Source organism: Arachis hypogaea, chromosome 16 (genome assembly GCF_003086295.3).
Source record: "Arachis hypogaea cultivar Tifrunner chromosome 16, arahy.Tifrunner.gnm2.J5K5, whole genome shotgun sequence".
NCBI lineage: Eukaryota > Viridiplantae > Streptophyta > Magnoliopsida > Fabales > Fabaceae > Arachis > Arachis hypogaea.
In genome coordinates, this window is record NC_092051.1 from 115,858,544 (window position 1) to 115,882,087 (window position 23,544).

General features: G+C 32.1%; 2 protein-coding genes across 4 annotated transcripts; one reads left to right on the forward strand and one right to left on the reverse strand.

Annotated features, from left to right (window-relative positions):
• Window positions 1-266: 266 nt before the first annotated feature.
• On the forward strand, window positions 267-6,127 carry LOC112754706 (uncharacterized). 3 transcript variants are annotated; one of them, XM_025802430.3, is made up of 11 exons: window positions 267-382; window positions 549-597; window positions 1,106-1,270; window positions 1,371-1,473; window positions 2,338-2,450; window positions 3,212-3,280; window positions 3,809-3,924; window positions 4,349-4,403; window positions 5,125-5,245; window positions 5,610-5,752; window positions 5,866-6,127. In XM_025802430.3, exons 3-11 carry the CDS (start codon window positions 1,133-1,135, stop codon window positions 5,962-5,964), a joined length of 957 nt encoding a protein of 318 aa, XP_025658215.1. In that variant the 5' UTR covers window positions 267-382; window positions 549-597; window positions 1,106-1,132; the 3' UTR covers window positions 5,965-6,127. The 3 variants fall into 3 exon arrangements, with proteins under 3 accessions (XP_025658215.1, XP_025658214.1, XP_025658216.1); XM_025802429.3 differs by lacking the exon at window positions 549-597; XM_025802431.2 differs by lacking the exon at window positions 267-382 and having other exon boundaries at window positions 549-722.
• A 1,319-nt stretch (window positions 6,128-7,446) lies between these two features.
• LOC112758896 (protein DETOXIFICATION 21-like) lies at window positions 7,447-23,179 on the reverse strand. The gene is made up of 8 exons (XM_072219590.1): window positions 22,791-23,179; window positions 21,418-21,959; window positions 13,070-13,156; window positions 12,902-12,958; window positions 9,313-9,551; window positions 7,873-7,991; window positions 7,651-7,737; window positions 7,447-7,570 (listed from the first exon to the last, which is right to left on the reverse strand). The coding sequence occupies exons 1-8, from the start codon at window positions 23,121-23,123 to the stop codon at window positions 7,487-7,489; spliced, it is 1,548 nt and encodes a 515-aa protein (XP_072075691.1). The 5' UTR covers window positions 23,124-23,179; the 3' UTR covers window positions 7,447-7,486.
• Window positions 23,180-23,544: the final 365 nt, after the last annotated feature.

Here is a 23,544-nt window from a genome sequence, read left to right on the forward strand (position 1 = left end):
AAAAATATTTTAAGAGTTCGTTGTTTATTCAGATAAATAAGGTTGAACTGCTATCGTCGTACCCGACCTCATAGGAGTGGATGAGGCCATTTTTATTGGGTGGGCTTCTGTTCTTTTTGGGCTTAGCTGTATTTTTGGGTCGGAGTATAAATAGTGATAAATTAGAACGTATTATAAAACTTTAATTTATTTTTATTTTTTATTTAAAAAATAAAAAAAATATAATAATAAAATGTATAAATATGAAAAATTAATAAGAATAATTTATGTTCGTTTTCCTTGCTTTCCTTGGTCAGTTGGTTGCCATCTACCCAAAAAACAAGTCAAGAGCTTGCACACCCAGACCAGAACGCGTTTCAGCTGTGGCTACTCTCTTGATTCGGTAACACACCAAAACTTCGATTCTTTCCTTCTCTCTCAATTATTTTATTATTTTCTTCATTCTTTTTTTTTTTCCAAAATTTTCCTTAACAAGCACGAAAAGCAATAGCAATTGGATATAAGCAATATTAGTTCTTTGAAATTTATAAACCCTTCCGGTTTCTTAGGTTGTTTTGCATTTACGTACGAGGATTCCTTTCCCTCCGTGAAATTAAGGTACAAATAGTAAGAACCCTTCGCCCCCAATTTCTGTTAATCCGCATCCTACATTATTCGATTCGGCATCAGCTGAGGAAGCAAAAGGAGCCCATTTTTCTTTAAGAAAAAAAAAAATTCAAATAGTAAACTTTTCATCTTTCCTCTTTAGGGTATATGAAATTGCTTATCTTAATTCATGTATGTGTGTGTGTTTATCGTGTTTGTTTCCATCGTTGTTGTGCACTTGTGCCCCGTATTGAAGTATCAGCTCAATTTTGGTTCATTATGTTGTTTTTACTGTCGATTTAGTTGATCAATTTGATAAGCTTTTCATCTAGGGTTAGCAAAATTAGAGGGAATGAGGGAATGTTTTGGTGCTTGATGGATCATAGTAATGCTCAGCAGCTGAGTGATCAATAAAAAATATTTGCTTTTGTTTTGGGTCTTATTTAATATTTGGTATATTGATGATTATGGTCTTGAGCTTTGCTGGTTTCTTAGAAAAGGTTCTGTTTTTGGCTGATAGGCTAGCCAATTATAAAGAGTCATATTGATGTCATCAAGAACACTGAGAAGAAGGCTCCATCATGGGGATGTTGGTGATAGAAGCAGGGCGCACTACGAGAGTTCGGGATTGGATAATTTGAGTGAGCCCTTACTGGGCGACGATGAATCATATGGTAGTAGGAGGGTAAGAGATTCTTTGTGGTTATCTGTTTTGGTTTGGTTTTTATTCTAAATTCATTTGTTTAATCTGTTCTTAAATTGTGATTTTTTTTAATCTTATACAGACAAATGAACTTGATGATACTTGGGATGATGAGAGGAAGAAAGCACAGTTTCATTGGACATTCTTATTTTCGAACCTTATTGCGCAGTGGGCACAGTGGTTTGGTATGTGTATGATTTAGTTTTGACTTCCCTCATAGTTACAGCTAAGTCTCCATGATATGAATAATGAAGTGGTTTGTTGTTTCACATTGGTTAGCAAGAATCGCAATAATTGACTGTTTGTCACTGGCTTTTTTGTTAATAAGTAATTTGTTGTTTTAGTTATCTTCTCCAATTAGGCAAATAGCTTATTCTCCCTTTATATGCCGAAGGACACATCCTTTTTACCATATTATTTTTTGCCCTTTATTCTCCCCTTTTTTGCCCTTTTTACCGTAGGAAACCCTGCATTTATGATGGCATATTTTTCTTGTGTTCATAGTTCATGAGTTCTATCCTAGATTTTTCTGGACATAATTTTGCACCACTTCTGGTTAAACGGGATTAAAATCCCTTGCTTTTGTTGGGAATCGAGTAAAAATAAAGGCAATGAACATCCTTTTCCCCCTTAAAAGTCCTAATATTTATAGTAGCAGTTTATACAATTATTTTTAACTCCAAATTTCTATTATAATTAGAAGATTTAATTGACTGAATTGAGGAGGGTGACTGATAATAGGCTAGGAATGGAGTTTGGAGGCACGTAGTGGTTGTGTAGCATTACTTGAGTTTGAAATCTTATAAAGCAAAGAATAAAAAATCTATGGTTTTCTTTATTATTTTATTATTTTCCTATTTTTATAGGATTATGATGATTTATCTTTTTATATTTCTAATAGCCCCATTTTAGTGCTTGGGGAAAACATATGAAGCTTTACTATGAAATGGTAGACATTCGGTTGTATGCATGCTTTCTGTAAAAATGAGCTTTTCTAGTGCACAAATGATTTAGTGATCTGTAACTAATTATTCATATTGCATTTGCAGCTAACATTGTACTAGGATCTGGATCACTTATTGGGCGTATTCTATCTTTACCTTCTACTGCTCTAAATGGGCCAAACAATAGGATGCATCCTCTTTCTCTTAGCTCTCTGCAGGTATATGTAGTGTTATTGTATTTTGAATTATCATGTACTTATCGTTTTGTAAATCAAGTGATCAAGACCTTGATCCTTTGGCAAATAGATTCAAATGCTTTTGCTTTTGAATATTCTCTCTAAACCCCACATATTTTGGAATCCTAGGTGAAAATTCAATTGATAAACTATGAATTTAACAGACGTTTTTTATCATGCCTTTTGAATCAATGCCCACCAACCCCAACTTAGCCGACTGTTGTCATTTGAGAACTAAAGGGTGCACAACTGCACATCAATTAGGAGGTTCAGTAAGTGAAGAAGCTGCAGGATAATTAAGATAGCACAATTTTGTCAGTATATGTAGCTGACTCAATCTAATATGAAAAGATTGTCATTGTATATGCTTGTATGGTCTCATCACTGGAGTTAATTTGATATTGCAACTCAGTGTCTTGAATGTCCGAGGTATTGTTTGTAAAGACATAGGCGGGCAGTGGATGTTTATTTAGAACTGATTATGTGTATTTTGTTGAAATATTAATGTAAATTTTTCACATGATAAAAGCAAGCCTTAATAAATATATTCAAACTTATAATTCATCAGTATTTTGATTCCTTCACTGTCTTATTTTTGGAGTGTGCCTATCTTTTATATTAGTATATGTTGAAGAATGACATCTTATTGCATTTTGTAGAATTTTATCTATTGTTTGTAGTTTATATATTATTTGTTATGTAATCTGTTGCTTATTGTTCTTTGTTATTTATTTCTTTTGTAGGAAGAAAGACTCAGAAATTTGAGGCACCGGCTTGAAGTGCCCTTTGATGGTTCCAAAACAGAGCACCAAGTATGTGGTTAATTCAAGTTTTGTAATTTTCAAATCAATATTCTGAAATTCGCTACTATACCCCGCATTTTATCATGTCCAATTTTTTCTCTTGTTCTGATCCAATCTTCACTTTTATGCTACTGCTCAAGTTTGCTTTGCATGGCTTACTTAATAAACGGTCTTAATGTTGTTGATCTGCAATGTGGTGACAATAACTACTTGACGTGCAAATTCATGTTAATAAGGAAATGTTTAGGGAGAAATAGAAATATTTTAAATTGAGTTGCCTTATTGGATTAACCAATAGGTTGCAAAGAAAATTACTATCCGGTTCTTTGTTGCATGTCTATGTTAGTACATTGATACCTAGTGCACATTATTTTAGAGAATCTATGGTATAAATAGAAACAAATATAATGAATGTCAGTAGTTCTTCTTTCTGTCTTGAATGATTGCTTCTTGTATCTCCCCCCCACCAATAATGAAAAAAGAAAAACATAAACTTTTTTTATTGAGATTAGGATTTCATTTTTTTCCTTGTTTCAGGATGCACTTAAACAATTATGGAAATTGGCTTACCCTGACAGGGAGCTTCCTTCACTTAAATCAGAGCTTTGGAAGGACATGGGATGGCAAGGCTCAGACCCTTCAACAGATTTTAGGTGTGTGATCAAAGCAATACATTGTACATTGGGAAATGGAGCTTTGGGGGAGGGGGGTGGGATGAGTATCGGTAAAATATTATTCAGCGGTTATTTGACGCCATTTAGACTTTATTTGTTTATTTTTATGTGAAAGGCGATTTAGACTTTATTTGCTTCATAATGGAAGGTGCCTGAGAATATTCTGCACATCTTATATGTATTGATAGTTCCCAAATCTGTCACATCTCCAACAAAAGTTTCCTTGCTATCAATGTTTCTTCTACAGTCACTGTTTTATCCATTAATTTATTATGCAATAGTGTCCTTCGACTTTGATTCATGTAGCCGACCTCACTTAGTGAAATAAGGTTTTGTTTTTGTTGTTAATATTAGTTTTGTATTATGAATAACTGACTGTATACTATTTAACCATGGTCTGCAGGGGTGGAGGATTTGTATCATTAGAGAATCTCATCTTTTTTGCCCTGAAGTACCCTGTAAGTTCTTCTACTGTATTTTCCTTTTTGCATTCATCAACACATTGTCCTTGCTTGATTGGTAAACTATAATACATTATCAATTCGGTTCTCCTTTAAATATTTATTTGACCTTTCTATGGACTTCTCTGCTCCATTTCAAAATTTTCCCCCGCCACCCCACCCTGCCATTTTTGTTAGGAGTGATTCATGGTCTCTTATTTACACGTTTGACTGTCTTGTGAAAATGAGCACAAAACTTGATCCAGTGTGAAAACAAAGATAAGCTATTATATGAAAGCTTATTATTGTTTAGATTCAGCTCTATTATATTACCTCAAACCTCTATTTGTTTTCTGGATAGACAAATGATATTCATTCAAGTTAAGGAGGAAAATAATGAGGCTGTTATATTAGAGCAAATTCAATATAATTGTTCATTCTTCTATCTCATAAAATGAATCTGAAACTCGCTTAACAAAAATGCACTTAAAGATAACCAAAGAAAGCCAGTAAACACAATCTCTTCCCATATATAATGGCCTTAACAATGATTGCATTTTCCTCTAAACAGAACACTTTCAATGAGAACAACATAAGCAGTTCACTGTGCATGTTTAAAAATGACTTTCTGCATCTTCACTTGTTTGTGCAAGCACAGTAGGACTACTATTGTGTTACATACTTTATAAGCAGTGTGATTCTTGTTAGTCAAGTACATCTTTCCTTGCCACTGTCATAGGAATCATTTCAGAGACTATTGCATAAAAAAGACGGAGTCAGAGCAGAGTGGGAATATCCATTTGCCGTGGCTGGAATCAATATTTCTTTTATGTTGGTGCAGATGTTGGATCTACAAGCAGGTAACATAAATTCTCCATTGAAGAATGTATGTATTGTTTGTGCCAAAATAAAAAAAAAAAAACAATGGGTTTACTTTTATGGATGTAAGGTTTTAGGATCCAATCACAAGATGAGACTTGAGTATCACATCGAAAGTGGGATTCCTGGGAATTCTGGGTTACAAAGCCTTGGTTTCTCCAATAGCTAGTTTTTCTGATGTGGTTGTATCTAACTTGATATGAAATCTTATTTTACCATGCCACCTTTGAAAGATTTATTGATTCATTTATAAAGCCTTCAGGGATTTTAGTATTGTATAGGGTTTTCCTTAATTGTACTTGGTGTTGATATGTAATGTTATCTGAAGAAATATTTTCCTTGCAGGGTCTCCATCGTCTTCATCAGGAATCCGCTTCCTAAAACTTCTTGAGGAGGATGAAATGGCATTTGATATGCTTTATTGTGTTGCCTTTCAAATGATGGATGCTCAATGGCTAGCAAAGCGTGCTACTTATATGGAATTCAATGTAATATTTCATTAACTTTGTTTATGTCCAAAGCTTAATTATTATATTTTTTGGTTTTAACTTTTGCTTTGATATTCTTCTCATGCATTCATCTGTCTTTTCATTTTGATTAGGATGTTTTGAAGTCCACGAGAACGCAGTTAGAGAGGGAGCTTGCTCTTGACGACATCTTCAGTGTCAAAGATTTACCTGCTTACAACATGTTGAGATGATGATTTACTATGTTCTTTTTTTTTTTAAATTTACTTTTTAACATTTATCTCTCTCTCTTTTGTTTTCCCAAAGGGCATTGCCATTTTAGATGTACAGTTGTAAAAATCTTGAAAATTAAAGTTTAAGTGAGATAGCAAAATATCAGATTAATCTTTTTATGAATTAAGAATTAAGCAGATATATATTATAATTTATAAAGCCTTAAAAAGTAGAAACACAGGTGTTCAGAAATTTCCGTTCTCAACAATTACTATGTTTTACACAACGTATTCCTTCTGTGTCTATGATTCTTCAATTGCTTGCTTGATCTCGATTTTGCTTTATTTACTACTATGTATAATTTAATACCGTAAAAAATTGCTAAGAATGCTTGCTATTGACATTTATTTTAGGTGATTTTTAGCCAATCTTCTATGACATATCTGAAGGTTATTGAAAGAATTATATTGAGTCATTATGGTTAAACAATAAACACTAATCCTGCCTTTAACAAGAGTTTAATATACTAAATTAGTTAACTATGATAAGATCATCCGTGCAAATTCCAAGAGTTTCCAAAACAGTTGTGTTTTACAATTTTTACAATTTTCCAAACAACCCAAACCCTCTCTCTCTCCTCTCTCCCTCCCTCCCCGATGGCTTGCTCAATGGCTGAGTTGATGCTAGTAGTTGCATCTTTTCGGACTACGGCGCCTCCTCAATTTCTCCTTTTGCGAACTCTTGGTTGTCATCTCCTCCTCCCATTGGAAGTGGGCCTTCACCATCTGTCAGCATCAGCGCTCTCCATCTTCTCCTTCTCCGTTCGCCTCCGACTCTCTTCGGCCGACGCTCTTTCTGATGTCACTCCCTCCGTATAACTTCCAACAACACTCAAACATGACATAGTGGATAGCCAACCCCGTATTTGTAAGAGGATTGGTTAGAAATCACTATAATCTTTTTTTACTATACATAAAATCCTGCTATTGACAACGTCATGTTACTAAATAATGCATGCATCTCTAATTGGTTTTAATATAAGGTGGAAACTCAGGTGCAGACGTGCAGTCGACTTCACGTGAAGTTAATAGCTAAAAACCGTTAGATGATTTGACTGATTTGACTAAATTTTCATCTAACGGCTTTCAGTTATCAACTTCACGTGAAATCGACTACACCTGAGTTTCCACCTTAATATAAATACAAAAGATTTAACTTAAAATCTCATTTGTAAGACTCAAAATTGAGAAATGCTTATGTAGTTACCTTTTTATGTAATTTTTGAGACTCGTTGGTTCATGCAATTACTCTACGTGCATTCTTGGGCCTTCAAAATTTAAATACGAATAAAATAAAATAAAAATTTAAATGAGAAAATTTATAACTTCAATAATCCATCTTACTATCTTAATTTAAAAATTATTAAAATATTACATTCTCGCTTTAAATATATATATATATATTTTTTTTTTTTTACTTTACAAGAAGTTTATCTGAATAAAACAACTAGGACTATAATTATCAAAATTGAGCACCCCTAAACTACTTGTCGAATGTATATGTAATTGTTTCTTGATCATTGTCCAACGTAGACCATCTATTTACACGATTACGTGCTTTGATTACCTGCAAGGTAACATCCATTATTTGATATCTTCATCAAACAAAAATAATATTGGTGGAAGTTTTGTAATTTAAAAGAATACCTGCTCGTCCCAATCAGTTTTGTAAGTGAATATAGTTAGCACTATGGTCTGAACGAACGTCCCAAACAACATTCCAATCCAAATCCCCTATAACAGATCAAAGAAATTGGATGATAAACTCATAAGAAATTCAAATAAAGAGTAACCTATATATGTAAGAATTTAAATTTTGAATTTTGATTTTCTTTTTTCAAGAAAAAAAATAAAACGAGAACGACTTGCCTTAACTTGCAAATGGATAATGCGGGCAAGTAAAACTCCTGTAGGAATTCCAATGATGTAGTAACATCCAATATTTACATATGCTACAATGCTTTGCCAACCTGCTCCAACCGCTACTCCTGATCAAATTATTAGAGACTAATTACATCCCAAATTAAAAGGACTTACATATTCAATTACTAACTAAGTTTCCTTTGTTCCATTACATCAAATTCGGATGGAAGCATCTTTTTTGTCTTTACAACATGAAAAATGGTGCCTTTGATCAAAGGCAACACTTGTCGACAAACGCAATGTTTTTGGAGGATTGATTATATGGCTGTTACATCTGATTTGAGACAATGCTTTTTTGCATCAAGTGAACTTTTTCTGTGGCAACCCTTGAAAAACATTCCTTTAATTTTCTACTAATAAAAAGCAAAGTTGAGTAAGGATTGTCTTAAAATTTCCAAAAAAAAAAAAAAAAAAACACTTGGCAACCACTTTATTACAAGATTTTCTCGAGTTGTCTTTTTAGTTAGGAAAAGTATAGGTAGATAATGAAAATACTAAATAATGTGAACAATGAATATATCGAATGTTCATTTCACTAGGTGTGTGGATGGTTATTCTAATATTAAAATTTAGGTGGGTAATTTAAAGGTGTAATGTGTTTTGATTTGATTGGTGGTTGTTCATGTACCAATTAGTTAACATGAGAACATGCATGAAGTATTATCTTTTCTAATACTTAAATTAATACTTATTTAAATTTATTTGAGATTGTCTTTTTCTGACACTTAAAATAACACCTTTTTAAAATTTTTTTAGGTTGTCTTTCTGTTGTCTAAAATAATGCTTTTTAAGTGTTCTTGAATTGTATTCTATTTTAATATCTAAAGTAACTATTTTTTTCATTCCTTTTACGATACCTAAAACAACGTTTGTCTAAGTTTATTTAGAATGGTCTTTTTCTGACACTTAAAATAATACTTTTTTAAATTTTTCTTAGGTCGTCTTTTTAAGGTCTAAAATAATACTTTCTGAATTTTCTTAAACTGTGTGATCTTTTTTTAATATCTAAAGCAACTCTACATTGTGTTCCTTTGATGGAATCTTAAAATAAAAATATTAAAAATAAAATAAAACATAAAATTGTAAATACGAATGTACAATATCTGCAGACATGTTTTGGTACAAAATTATCATATAAACCAAAATGATAAGTAATTAAAATTCCATTATTCCAGTATACCTAAATTTTTCTTTCTCTTAAATCACATTTTTTCCCCTATCTTATTTAACATTAAGTGTATATTAAAATATCAGTACCTCGTATTGTTCATATCTGAATATGAGCTGGTCCATATGTACATAAAGCATAGTTTTGATAAATTATTTCATGTTACAAATTTTCAATTTAGTATGAATATGAAACATATGAAATACTAAAAATAATACCTGAGAGTACAGGTTGAACGCTGTTTAGCAATATAGAGATTGCCAAGAAAGGTGACAAATCTCCAACTGCAGCTGCCACATCTTCATTTGATGTAAATATGTAAGCAAGTCTTTCCCGAAAGAATAGGAAAAATATGAACAGAAGAAACCCAATGGTGAATGACGTAAGCACCGTCACCACAATAGAAAATTTTGCACCTTTCGAGCTCCCTCTTCCAAGCTCATTTGATACTCGAACACTTCAATAATATATTAGCTTTGTTAGATGTATACTTTCTATGCTTGACATAATATCAAATTTTAAAATGATTTAATGATTTGGAGGAGTTCAATTACGTTACAATTATTTTAGGATAAGAAGCCACTCAGATAAAGACGCTAAAAACGTCTTTTTATAAAGATTTTTTTTAATAATTAAAATTTAACACATATAATCGATTAAATTATGTTATTTTTATCAAAATTAGGCTAGACAAATTGATCAAATGGTGAATTAAATCTTGAACTGGTCTAAATTAATATTTTTTTTATAGAAAATGACTACAATACCCTATTATAGAAAATGACTAAAATACTTTTATTATATATATTAATTTTGAGAATCCTAAATTTTAGTCCATTATTTTTCTATTGTAGGATTAGGATTTAGAATTTTTAAAATTAATATATATAATAAGAGTATTTTAATTATTTTATATAATAAGGGTATTGTAGTCATTTTTTATAAAAAAATAATAGTAATTTAAATCAGTTCAAGATTTGTGGAACCATTTTTTCGGTTAACATCAATTTGTCTAGCCTAATTTTGACAAAAATAACATGATTTAATCGATTATATATGTTAAGTTTTAATTACTAAAAAACATCTTTAAAAAAAGATGTTTTAGACGTCTTGATCTGAGTGGCTCCCTTTAGGATAAAACAAAAAAAAAAAAAAGACTTGTTCATAATTCACACTTCAAGCATTAAAACGAGGCTCTTGTATCAGAGTGTTGTTGTGTATTACATATATATAACTATTTATTTATTTTTTCTAAGCATTTAAGTTTTTACAATAAAAATTTCAAGATAAGAATATATATAGTTAGTTCTTTCCTACAATATAATCCTATTATAGGTGAAAAAGGGTTGAACTTTAAGGGGTTTGCAAAATATTTTTTATTTTCATTTTGTTTTTATTTATTAATTTCTTTTTGTTTTTATATTTTCAAAACTTACAAAATGCATGCGTGGTTTGTTTTCAAATAAAAAAATCTATAAAATTATGTTTGATTGATCTTCTGTCAAAATATTATTTAATTTTCATAATCAATCGCCTTACTTTCTCTGTTTTAGATAATATTACTCCTTTTGAGCATTTTTATAATACTTTGGTTGTGTCTCTATTTTGTTCTCCTTCAATCTCATGAACATAATAAACTTGAACCTCAGATTCGCCTATAAATGTTGTTTCCTTGATTATGGCACTGAATCTTGGTTATCGTTGTTGGGATCCTATTTCTCACCAAAATTTGCATATCACGTCATGTTGTATTTTGAGAACATCACATATTTTTTAATTTGTCCTCCTTTCAATCCATTTCTCTTACCCATTCACATTTTTTTATTAATTCTATTGTTGATCGTTTTTCTAGTTATGATAATATAGGCATTGTAACAAGTTCACCTCCTGAGCCTCCTATTCTTGCACGCTTTACTGTTCCTGATGATCCAAACTCGAACAATGATCTTGCTCCTATAGTCCTTCCTCCTACGTCCACTTGTGGTACTAGGGTATGAAATCCACCTACACGTCTTCTTAATTATCATTGTTTTGTTACTATCCTTCACATTCATGGACCTAGGTCATACAAAGAAGCCTCTACAAATTCAAATTGGCAACAAGCAATGCAAAAAAAAAAAAAAAAAAAAATTAGACATTAGATAAAGCACACACTTGGGACTTAGTTGATCCTCCTTCTGATCAGGAAGTTGTGGGCAGCATAAGGTTATACAAATCAAGACTCACTCTGACAGCTCTATTGATCAATATAAAGCTTGTTTAGTTGCTCAAGGATGCACTCAAGAGTATAGTATCGATTTTGAAGAGACTTTTGCTCCTATTCTTTGACTCACATCTGTTCGATCTTTTCTTGCAACTGCTGCCATTTGCAAATCGTCTCTAAGTTAGATGGATGTGAAAAGTGTTTTTCTCAAGGATGACTTGAACAAGAAGGTGTACATAAAATCTCTTTTGGGATATTCTTGTTCTGCTAACAATGTTTGTCTAATTCGCAAGGCACTCTATAGTCTTAAGCAAGCTCCTCGAGAATAGTTTGAAAAGTTTAGCAATACTATCTGCAATTTCGATTTCACTTGCAGTCCTCATGAGAATGCTCTTTTCATTTGCAAGAGTGACAGGGGTGTTGTTCTTCTGCTATTACATGTTGATAACATGATCATTACTGGGGATGACGTTGATGGTATCATTGATCTTAAAGCAAGTCTTCACCACCACTTTGAGATGAGCGACCTTAGATCTCTTAGTTATTTTCTTGATCTTGAAGTTATCTCGTCAATTGATGACATCTATCTTTCTCAAGCAAAGTATGCATCTAATCTTCTTGCTAGGGTTGGGATAATTGATAGTCACACAAAATCTACTCCTCTTAAGCCTAATGCTCGCTTTACTCCTATGGATAGAACTACTTTGGATAATCTCACTCTCTATATACAGTTGGTTGGTGGACTTGTCTACCTACCTGTTACTCAACTAGATATTGCCTATATTGTTCGTGTTGTTAGCCAATTTTTATGAGCACCACGGACTACTTATTATGGTGTTGTTCTTCGAATTCTTTGCTATATCAAAGGTACTATGTTTTAGGGTCTTCATTTTTTCGCTCAATCTTCTTTAATCCTTCAAGCATATTTCAAAAATGATTGGCCAGGTGATCCCACTGATTACCATTCTGCTACTAGTTATTTTTTGTTCCTTGATGACTCTATAATCTCCTGGCGTGCCAAGAAATAAACTTTTACCGTTTGATCAAGTATAGAAGTAAAATATCGTACTTTGGCTAACACTTTTGTTGAAATCATTGTAATTCATTGGCTTTTTGAAGATTTAAGAGCTACTTAGCCTTCTTCTACTGATCTCTATTGTGATAATAGAAGTGATTCAGATTGCCCATAATGATGTCTTTCATGAGCGCACCGAACACATTGAAAATGACTATCATTTTGTATGACAATAACTTCTCATTGGTGCTATTCGTCTAATCGCTATTGGGGCTATGGACTGGACAACTGATATTTTTACCAAAGCTCATAATCCTACTAATTTTTGAAATTTATTATCCAAACTCCAGACGATCTGCTTAGTTTTCACTTGAATTTGAGAGAGATATTAGAATATAATATATGGTTAGTAGATTAAGTTAATATAGTTGGTATGTAGTGGAAGATTAGTATAGTAGATAAATGTTTAGTAGAGTTATTAGTAATTATAGTAGTTATTATCAGTATATATATGTATCAACCGTTGTATCAGATAAAACACATTTTTTTCTCTCTGTGTGTTTATAACATATTGAATGCATGATATTACCTGGCTGCAGCCATGAAACCAAGAGAAATCATCATTTCCCATCCATTGATGTTGAGGCTGAAAATAATAAACTTTAATATATTTAGTTGGACAAGTTATAATCTATTGTCAATACATAAGAAGGAAAAATGTTGAAGTAGTAAAGTGAAAATGCAAATGAAATATTACCATATGGATAAAGCATCGATTTCAACCTCTGCATTTTCCACGCTACCTGTCAAAAGAACTAATATTGTGTTGTACCACAGCTCGAGACTGTAAATTGTACCATAATTTAAGTTAGCATGCATGCCTTCGATTATTCTTTCCCACACATTTACTTTCTTTTAATTTACAATACTACCAAATCTACTTATATACTCAATTTTATATTCTAACCTTAAATATATCATCTTCAATATACGTAGTCACATGTATTTTTGAGAAGACAAAAATGAAAATGTGATTTATTTCTGTAATATTCAATGGACATTTTCTCATTTTTTAAGTCATGATTGCCCCACACTTTAAGTGTATTCTATAATTAATGTAGAATTATTATATATCTGTACCTTTTGCTGTTGTCAAATATTTAAAGCAGGTGCTTTTTCAAGGAGCAAATTGCTGATGATCATGAGATTTTTTTAGGGACGAAAATTTTTTTACTATATTTTCAACGAGTTTGAATTAGATACTAATTATGTTAGGTCTATTAATTATATTTTTATTTGTTGTAAATAACAAAACTTTTAATTTTGGAACGCTCTTTATACACATTTTCATGAGTAACTCCGGTTAAATACTTAGAAAATGTTTAGAACGATAGGATAGAAATAGACACAAAGAGTGATAAAAAAAAACACACAAACACAAAAGAAGTGTAAAAATGTATAGGAACCAAAATATTTCAATCATAATCAGCCATAACTTTTCAAAATTGAGTTTATTTATACCATCATTATATATATTGAATTTTTATCACACTCTCTTATCACACAACTTATCACAGATTTCATTCTTCCCACATATTAATCATAGTATATCCCTAATTATTAGGACGTAATGTATCACATATTAATGATATCTAATATAATTTAATTTTCGTATTTATTATTACACTAAAGACTAATCATAATAATATTCTTTAATTGACATTAATTTTAATTTAATTTATTTTATTTTGTAACCAGTCACCTTTTCATTGATTCACCTCATTCCACCTCATTCACAAGAAAAAAAAATCAAATGTGAAATTTTATCATTGGCATAATAAGGCACGGTTGAAGCAATTGAAAGCTTGATGCATCAATTAGTCAGAGAGGCAGAGAAATAAGATTTGTAATTGAGGGTGCTTTATAAATTGAACCAATACGTGCATGCTATACTCTTGAAGCTTTTTGAGTCTTATTTCGGGTGGATTAAGCCAAATAATTCACAATTAACCACTACAAGAAAAATGTTGAGTACCATCGAATTTACCGTTGGATATTAGTGGCGAGTTTTTCGTCGGGTTTGGCGATAAATTCATCACTTTAAAATATTACCGTCGGAATGTTGTACTGACGATAACGTTGACGGTAATATTTTGAGGAGAAAAATAAAGAAATTTTGGCGCGCTCACTACTGTCGGATTTATCAGCAGGTAGATCCGACGGTAATGTTGTTTAGTGAAACGTTGCATTTTAGGCACACGAAAGACATAACCGTCGGATCAATCTGACGGTAAATTTAGCGCTAAATTCAAATGCAAAGCCTGTCCCCCTCATTTGTTCGACGCCGTTCTCTCTCTCTCTCTCTCTCATCGTCTGCTCACAACTCCGAGGGCAACAGTCACGTGGCCACCGCTGGAGCTTGTTGCCGACGTCGCCACCGCACCTGAAGCACCCGCTGTCACCGCCGTTGCACGTGCTCGTCAAATCTATTGCTACTGCTGTCTCCATCACATCCTCTGCCGCAGTTGCTGCTCACGTCACCGTCACCACTGCTTCTGTCACCACGATATTAAAGAAAGACTAAAGCCACTATCATTAAATTGGTTTGTTAGTATGGTTATTATATTTTTTCATGTTACTTTGTGAGTTTAACATTTTATTAGGGTTGTTATTAAATTAGTGGTTAAATTTACTTAATGAAGTATGTTATTAGGGTAGTTGTGTTAATTTAATGTAAGTAAAAATAAAATTTGTCATGTCTCTTATTAGTTTGGTTGGATTAAGAATTAGGTTTTAATTGATTAGAATAATGAGTTTTACCTATTCTTTGAAATTAGTTTTCGAATTAGTTTCATCTTGTGAATTTCATAAGTAATCCTTTTTATTAGGAAGATGCTATTTTCTTTGAGCTCAGTTGGAGTTTTCTTTTTTTGTTGTTTGTGCAGTAATATTCCAGGTTGGTTTTCTATCTCTGAATATAATTAATTGTTTAAATTTTATGTTAGACTTCCTTTTCCTAGGATAGAGTTTTAGGAAGAAAGTGGGAGAAGGTCGCGTAGTGACGCCTTCTCGAAACCTTTGTTTGCTGGAAAATTGTGGAGTTATAAGGGATTGTGCACTAGAATGGTTAGGATTTGATGTTTTATTGAATTCCTGTATATTATTGATTTACGCTTGCAGCTGTTTCCTATATAAAAATTGTTGTAATGGTTTGATGGATGTCGCTGAATTAAGGAGAAATTCTGCCAAATTATCGTTTAAATTATTTAAAATGTGTTTGGTTTGTCAGAAATAATAACGGTGTTCGGCGGGAGATTCTAATTATAGGGGATACTCTGCCAAAATTTCTAAAAAAGTTAATGATTTCTGTTGTTCGTTGAATTCTAGGATGTGTGTTTTGATATGATTCCAAGTCATCGTCTATAGATTTATGAGAGGAATAACGATGGCCGGGGGTTTAAAACCCGATTTCTTTGAGGCGGTTGACGCGTTTGTCACACATGTTTCCAGCATAGAACCATTTATGTCTGAAGGGATTTCTAGGTATCCATGTCAAAAGTGTCGACTGCTAAGCGGTTAGGACCTACGGACATAACGCTTTACCTCTACCATAACGGGTTCAAGGATGGGTATTGAATGTGGACGAAACACAGAGAAGTGGAAGATCAAGGGAATAACCGGTCTGCCTCTAATTTGAATAGGTCCAGTTGCCAATCAACGAGAGTTCGGGTGGTGAGAGACCTAAACATGGATGAAATGACTTGGGAAGCTAACCAAGAGAGATACAACAAGATGATGTGTGATACAACAAGTGTTACAGAATTGGAAGAGGCTAAAGAAGAGCCTAAGCCAGAAGCAAAGAGATTTCATCATCTGTTAGAAGCTGTTGCGAAACCTTTGTACGAGGGATCCGTTAATTGGGAGTTGTCTGTGTGTGTTAGAAGGATGAGTATTAAGTCGAAGTCAAATAATATCCAAGAGTCTTTTGATAAGTGGGCCACCATTTGCAACAAATTGGTACCTATAGGATAATGTGGCATCCCCCGAAACTACTACAAAACAAAGAAGCTAGTTTAAAAACTAGGCCTAAATGCGGTGAAAATTGATTGTTGTTTGAATGATTGTATGTTGTACTAAGACGGATGCAGGCCTTAATGAATACAAATTTTGTAGATCACCGAGGTTCCAAGTCAAGAGAAAACAGATTGGTAAACATCGATTAAATCCACTTAAACGGATGCCCTACTTGCCTTTAATTCCTAAGTTGAAGCAATTGTATACATCGATGAGTTCGGCCCTTCACATGACCTGGCATAGTAGTAACAAGAGAGACAATGGTATCATGATGCATCTGTCACACGGAGAAACTTGGAAGCATTTTGATCGGGTCTATCCTACATTTGCGAGCGAGCCCAAGAATGTTAGACTAGCTTTGTGCTCTGACGAGTTCGCATCAAATTTCAATTTTTGTAACGTGTGCTCTTGTTGACCCATAGTCGTGAGACCTTATAACCTGAGTCTCGAAATGTGTATGAAGGACCCATACATATTTCTAACTTGCATCATACCTGGTCCCAGCAATCTAGAGGCAAAATTAGATGCCTTCTTGTAGTCCTTGGTAGATGAGTTACAAGAGTTGTGGATACATGGTGTACAAATGTATGATATCTCGACGAAGACAAATTTCCAACTGCAGGCTGCGTTAATGTAGACCATTAACGACTTTCTTGCATACGGCATGTTGTCAGGTTGATCCGCTCAGGGTAGAATGGTATGTCTCATTTGTATGGAGGATACAAAGGCATTTTGGTTGACGAATTGCGGTAAGAATTCGTGCTTTGATTGCCATCAAAGATTTCTTGACATGGATCATCTGTTTCAGCGCAATGAAGACTCGTTAAAAAAAAAACTGAACAAGAAGAGGCACTTATGAAGTTTTATAGTAGGCAAGTTTGGTAGCGTGTCAGAAGAATCCCACAGATCATCGATAATGGGGTAGGTCTGAGACCTCCGGGATATGGCAGGGAGCATAATTGGACTAAACAGAGTATATTTTGGAATTTGTCTTATTGGAAAGACAACTTGGTTCGATATTGTCTTGATGTGATGAACATTAAAAAAACGTGTTTGATAACATCATGCATATAGTAATAGACGTTGAGCGAACATAGGACAACGATAAGGCTAGGTTAGATTTGATGGACATTTGCTGGCGGCCAGATCTAAACTTAAAGAGACTTGATAACAGGTGGTGGGTTAAACCAAATGTGGTGTTCTCTTTAACGAAGGAGCAGATGCAAAATGTTTGTAGTTGTAGGTAAATTAGAGGATTAAGATTTTCTGATGGTTACACCTCTAATTTGGACATGTGTATAAACGTGTCACAGGTTAGGCTTGCTGGGTTGAATGGTCATGACTATCATGTAATCATGGAGTCTTTGCTTCCGATCGCGTTCAAAGAACTTCTAACCAACATTTGGAAATCCCTCACAGAAATAAGGGAGTTATTTAGGGAGTTATGTGCTACGAAACTTAGCATTAATGACCTCACAATCATGATAAGAATATTCCCATCATACTTTGTAAGCTAGAGAGGATATTGCTTCCATCATTTTTTGACGTTATGGAACATACATTTAGCAATCCATCTACCATAGAAATACTATGTGGGCCGGTCTAATTTCGATGGATGTATCCATTGAGAGGATGATTGATTCATTCAAGGGCACCGTGAAGAACAGAGTTTGGATTGAGGGTAGCATCTGCGAAACATTCATAGTTAAGGAAACTTCTGCATTTTGCTTTTCTATTTTTAGTCTCATGTTTAGTCGCGTAGAAGAAAGATTGTAAGAAATGATGAGAGGCGAGAATCCTCATCAAGTGCAACAATATACCGAATCTTTTTGTCGGAAGGAGATACAATAGATGCGAGCGGTGACTACTAGTTAAAGCAGATGGAGGTCGATACCACACATCTACATGTGTTGCTTAACTGTGACCAAATTTCATCCTACCTCATGTGAGTTGTTTAAGTCTTTGTAAATATTGCAATGAGTAACATACTAATTGAATTACAGTATTTCTGTTACACTACGTACAAGGTGCGCATGTTTAAATGTGAATGGTATGATTCGAGTTTGCGATAAGAAACACGAAAGCACAAGGACTATGATATCACTGAAGTTAATATAACTAGGAAATATAGGCACTACGATTCTTTTATACTACCTCAAAATACATGATAGGTATACTATTTGCTTTATCGGGGTTCATGTAAGTCTAATTGGGTGGTTGTGGTTAAGATTAAGCCAAAAGGTCGCATCGAGTCTGATGATATGATAGAGGGTTAGAAACCTTACCAAATTGATGATCCAACTCCTTCGAAAACAGTGTTTGATACCGGTGAGCCAATCTCCCTTAGGTCTGCTATTATGGATGATAACATCATTGACCTCAGACTAGATACTGACTAACTTCCAGCAAAGGACGACGATCTTCAAGAAGACGATGGGGTCGATGGCGACAAAGAAGAGGAAGACGAGTTCGATGATAATTAGGAAACTACATTAGAAGAAGAGGATGGTGAACCAGAAGAAGAAGATGATGAATCTGATTAGGGTTAATGTAAACATAGTTCTGTAATATGTATTTCTTTAAAACCCTAATTGTATTTGTAATATATATTTCAGTGACTGTGAACATAGTTCTATAAATGTAAAATAGTTGGCACTGTTTCAGATATTTTTAGTTACCATCATTCAGTATTTGTAATTTATATTTTTTATACTTCACATCAGGTTGGAAGCACTATTTTTATTGTTAATTATCAGGGTACACTAGAGATAGATGGAAAAAGATAATTTTAAAAAATGAAAATGCTACCGTAGGAATTATCGTCAAAATTTTCCAACGGTAACGTTATTTTAAAAAAATTTCAAAAAACCATTTCTGTCGGCATTACCGTCGGATGAATCCGTTAGTAATATAGCGGGAAAATGAACAATGTGGCGCCAATGTTACCGTCGAAAATTTTCGACGGTAACGTCCAACACGATCCATTTTCATACTAACTATATTCCGTTGTAGAATATGGCGGTAATTATCATCGACTGTAAACTTTTACCGGTGAGGTTTATATCATCCGATTGTTTCTAACGGTAAATCCGACGATAATAAACTTATCGTCAGATTTTTTTATATTTTTCGACGGTAAATCCAACGGTACTCAACGTTTTTCTTATAGTGAATTGTAATTTTTTTTTTTTTTGATAGTATGGCATTTGAATTCGATCTTAGGACAGTGCCTATGTCGGTAGGAGTTGAAGAAGTTGAACAACAAATAGACTCACTCGATGAGATTGTTCACAGTCAAGTAATTTTTTATAGTATGAAAAATCATACTATCTTTGATGAGGTATGAGATATCATTTATAGTTTCGTGATTATGCTATTCATAAGTTTATATACATAACATCAACAATTACATGCAACTAACATCAAAAAATTAAATTAATGTTTATTAGTTATTACATCCACACACATATCATTTTTTAGTTATTGCATAAGTAACTATCAAGTTAACACAATGTTTTTAAATTTTACCATAATTGAATTAAAAAAAAATGCCAAATCCTTAAAATAATATATTCAATTGATAAATTTACTCATAACATCCATAATTTCATACACATAACATCCATAATTTCATATTAATAACATCTATAATTTCATATATATGATGTCCATAATTAATAAATCTTTATAATTAATATTACCAAATTTTAAACTATGTGTATTATTGTATTCTTCAAATTATCTCATATGTGCACTTAAAATGGATCATGATTTTAATTATTTTAATTTTTTTATTTAATATTCATATGTATGCTTATTTATTGATTTTAATATGATGGGTTAATAATTACTTTTAAAAATTTATTTTTAATTTTTGTTTATTTTTCATTCTTTATTTTTTATTTTCTAATAGTCTATATGTAAAATATGAGTTGTATAGTAGAAGTTGTTAAAATTTTTTAATTTAATATTCATAATTTTATATGTATAACATCTTTAATTTTAAACACATAATATTTATAATCAATGAATTAGTGCTAATTTATTATTTATTATTTTATTTTGTAGGTCAAAAACTAATAATTTTAGAAATTTTTGATTTTCAATAAATAGAGACTAATCAAATTTAAGATTTTTTTATTTTTTATAAAATGTATTAAGGCAATTTGAGATTTTTTTTAGGATTAAAAATATCAGAATTTAAAATTTGTATTTGAAAAAAAAGTTATAGAATTTTGAATCTAATAATGAAGGAGAATTTTTTGAGATTTAGTTTATATTAAATTTAAAATTGACTTTTAGTATAATTAAATGAGAGAAGATAGTTATAGAAAGTAATTAATTATATCAATTAAGTTATGAGAGTGATTATATACTCTTTTTTCTATACAAATATTATTAATTATATATTTTTATTTATAGTCTATAATATTTTGGTTACTCAGTATTACTCGCCTTTAAACGCTTTATTTGATATTAAATGTGATTATGTTCTATGTAAAATATTTGTTTTTTTGTTTTAATTCCTATACATTTTTATTATTTTTATTTTAATCCTATAAATATTAAAAACTGTTAATTTCAATTTTCGGTTAGTGTATTCCATTAAATGCTACATTTAACTTTCATATCTAAATGTAATAGAACAATTTTTTTTTCATTTTTACGTAACTAAATAAAAAATAAAAGTTTTTATAAAATCTAAAAAAGAGTTATTTTATAAGAATAAAAAATTTATTTAAATTTATTTATTTTTTTTAAATTTATTAGGATGTGAAAATTAACTAATTCTATTTAATAATTAATCATATTAAATATACACTAAAATTAATTATTAATATAGAATATGTATTAAAATATAAAATACATATTAAAAATAAGTTAAACTACATGTCAATTTATATAAAAATATATAATAGTAACTGATTTTAGTACGGTAATTGATTTTAATTTTAATGTAAAAAATAATATTTTTGTTTAACAATATAAAGAGGAGTTGAAGTTGAAGGAAGAGAAAGGTAGAAGGCTCACCACAACATAGCACCAGAAGAAAGAGAAATCTTAGCAACAGGCCATAGATCTCTGAATGCCAAGAAAGAGAATCCCTTCCATGTCTCCGGGCACCAACCACAGGTAATGTAGACAACTTGACCAATGTTGGGAATCCAATACGCCAAACATGTTGAACTCATTGCGCCAAGAATCCCCAGCTTCAACTTCACCGTCAAAAGCCAAGACAGTAGCGTATGAAACAGGAGCGAGAAGACGGCTAAGAAGGAAATGATGGTGTTCTTACTCTGAGATTGCAGGAATGCCTGCGTTATAAAGGAAACAATGAAGGCGAACACGACGGGGATTGAGAAGAGCGAAATGGTGCCGGCTAGTCGCGCAATGGTTTGGTCTTGGCGCAAGAGAATCAAGATTGGGGTGGTGAAGATGAAGATGGGAACAAGTATGAGTGCTGTTAAAAAGAGAAGTATCCATGATTTTTGCAGAAAGAGTCCCATTCTGCTGTATTGTTTTGCACCGTATGCTTGTCCACAAAGTGTTGACAGTGCACTCGCCATTCCTAACTATCAATTCACATATCCAACACTATTTATTAGTTAAATATATCAAATAATTCAATAACTTTAATTATTATATTTACAAATAAATATCATTTTATTAAAAAAAATTTTGAGAATCAACATTGTAGACAACATTTAATAATCAATACAGAAAAATATATAAAACTTTTAAAATTAAGAACATTTGAAACTCAGATAAAAAAAAAATATTTAAAATTCAAACTCAATAAAAACTCATTTTTAGTGAACTTTACAATAAATTTATTGGTTCTTCCTTTTGGTTAAGTTATATTAGAGGAGGCTCAAATTCAAAATCTTCCGTTTAGAAAAGGGGATATATGCCATTTGAACTACTGTTGATTGTCAATTCGTTGGTTTTAACAAGTTTGTTTGCATACACTAAACTCTAACAACTAGTCTGGCGGCCCAAAATTTGTCAGCTCATACTATTGAAATAAAGCTTTTGAAATGTCAGGGCAAAAAGAAACAAATCGTTGCCCACAAAGCTCAAACTTATACACACCCGAATTAAAAAAAATTTTACTTGAACTAATCAAGTGATTTTTAATAAAATAAAATCCAGTGATAAACATTCAGTTCAAATATAAACAATGTATGGTATAAAAACAAAGAGTTACAAGAGAATTAAAATGTGATTGTTAACTACGTATTGATTAGAAAACTATTCATAAAATTTACCTTTTCGTTTTGCATTCCAGTTAACAGGTTTTAAATTAATGATAGCTAGCTAAAAGTTAATTAAATCTATTATATTGATAAAAAAAAAAGAAAAAGAAAAAAGGAATGAAGAGTGGAAATTTTGTGAATATTTACCAGAATGCCATTGGCAAACCTAACGACAATAGTGAATACAAGTGCAAAGGCAGCTAGTTCCTTTGATCCAACATGACCAATAAATGCTTGGCTAATTATATTGATCCCAAACGTTGAAAATCTTGTGAATATGGCTGGGAATGCCACAGCCCACATTGCCTTGCTCTCCTTCCATGTCTTCTTCATTAATGTCAATTCCTCCTCCTCTTCTTCTTCGTCTTCTCGGGGATTATCATTATTATTATTGCTAATAATGGATCTGATATCCTTGTACTTAATTGTGGGGGTTAACCAGTTAAGCAAGAGTTTAGGATAATCAATGAAAAACCCCATTTAAGATATTGGTAATGGCAAATATGGATTGTTGTCTGCTTTGATTAATTAGTTGAAGAATGATGATAAAATATATAACAAGGAATGTTCAAGAGTTTGAATAGAAGTGTGATGAGATATTTGTGGGGGTTCTAGCTAAATATGTGTAGATTAATTAGGAATTAGAATTGTGGTGTCATTTTTTAATTGGTGCCAATGGGGCAAATAAAAAGCCTTAGGAAATCAAACAACTAGAATATATTATTGCACTCGAGTCTCACGAAGACATGAGAAGTGATGGGATCTTTAATAATTTTCGTTTGAATATACACATGCCATTGTCATCATATACTACTAATTTAGCAAGTGTTCTATTCCTAAACAACAATTAATAAAGAAAAAAAATTCCTTCGAAGAGTATACAAAAAATCCTCCTATTTAA

Coding starts and splice junctions, on each gene's coding strand:
- LOC112754706 (XM_025802430.3), top strand. CDS start 1,133: ATGTCATCAAGAACACTGAGAAGAAGGCTCCATCATGGGGATGTTGGT. Junction 1,474..2,337: donor GCAGTGGGCACAGTGGTTTG/GTATGTGTATGA, acceptor TTGCATTTGCAG/CTAACATTGTACTAGGATCT. Junction 5,246..5,609: donor GATGTTGGATCTACAAGCAG/GTAACATAAATT, acceptor TTTTCCTTGCAG/GGTCTCCATCGTCTTCATCA.
- LOC112758896 (XM_072219590.1), bottom strand. CDS start 23,123: ATGGGGTTTTTCATTGATTATCCTAAACTCTTGCTTAACTGGTTAACC. Junction 21,960..22,790: donor GGTTTGCCAATGGCATTCTG/GTAAATATTCAC, acceptor GTGAATTGATAG/TTAGGAATGGCGAGTGCACT. Junction 12,959..13,069: donor ATCGATGCTTTATCCATATG/GTAATATTTCAT, acceptor TATTATTTTCAG/CCTCAACATCAATGGATGGG.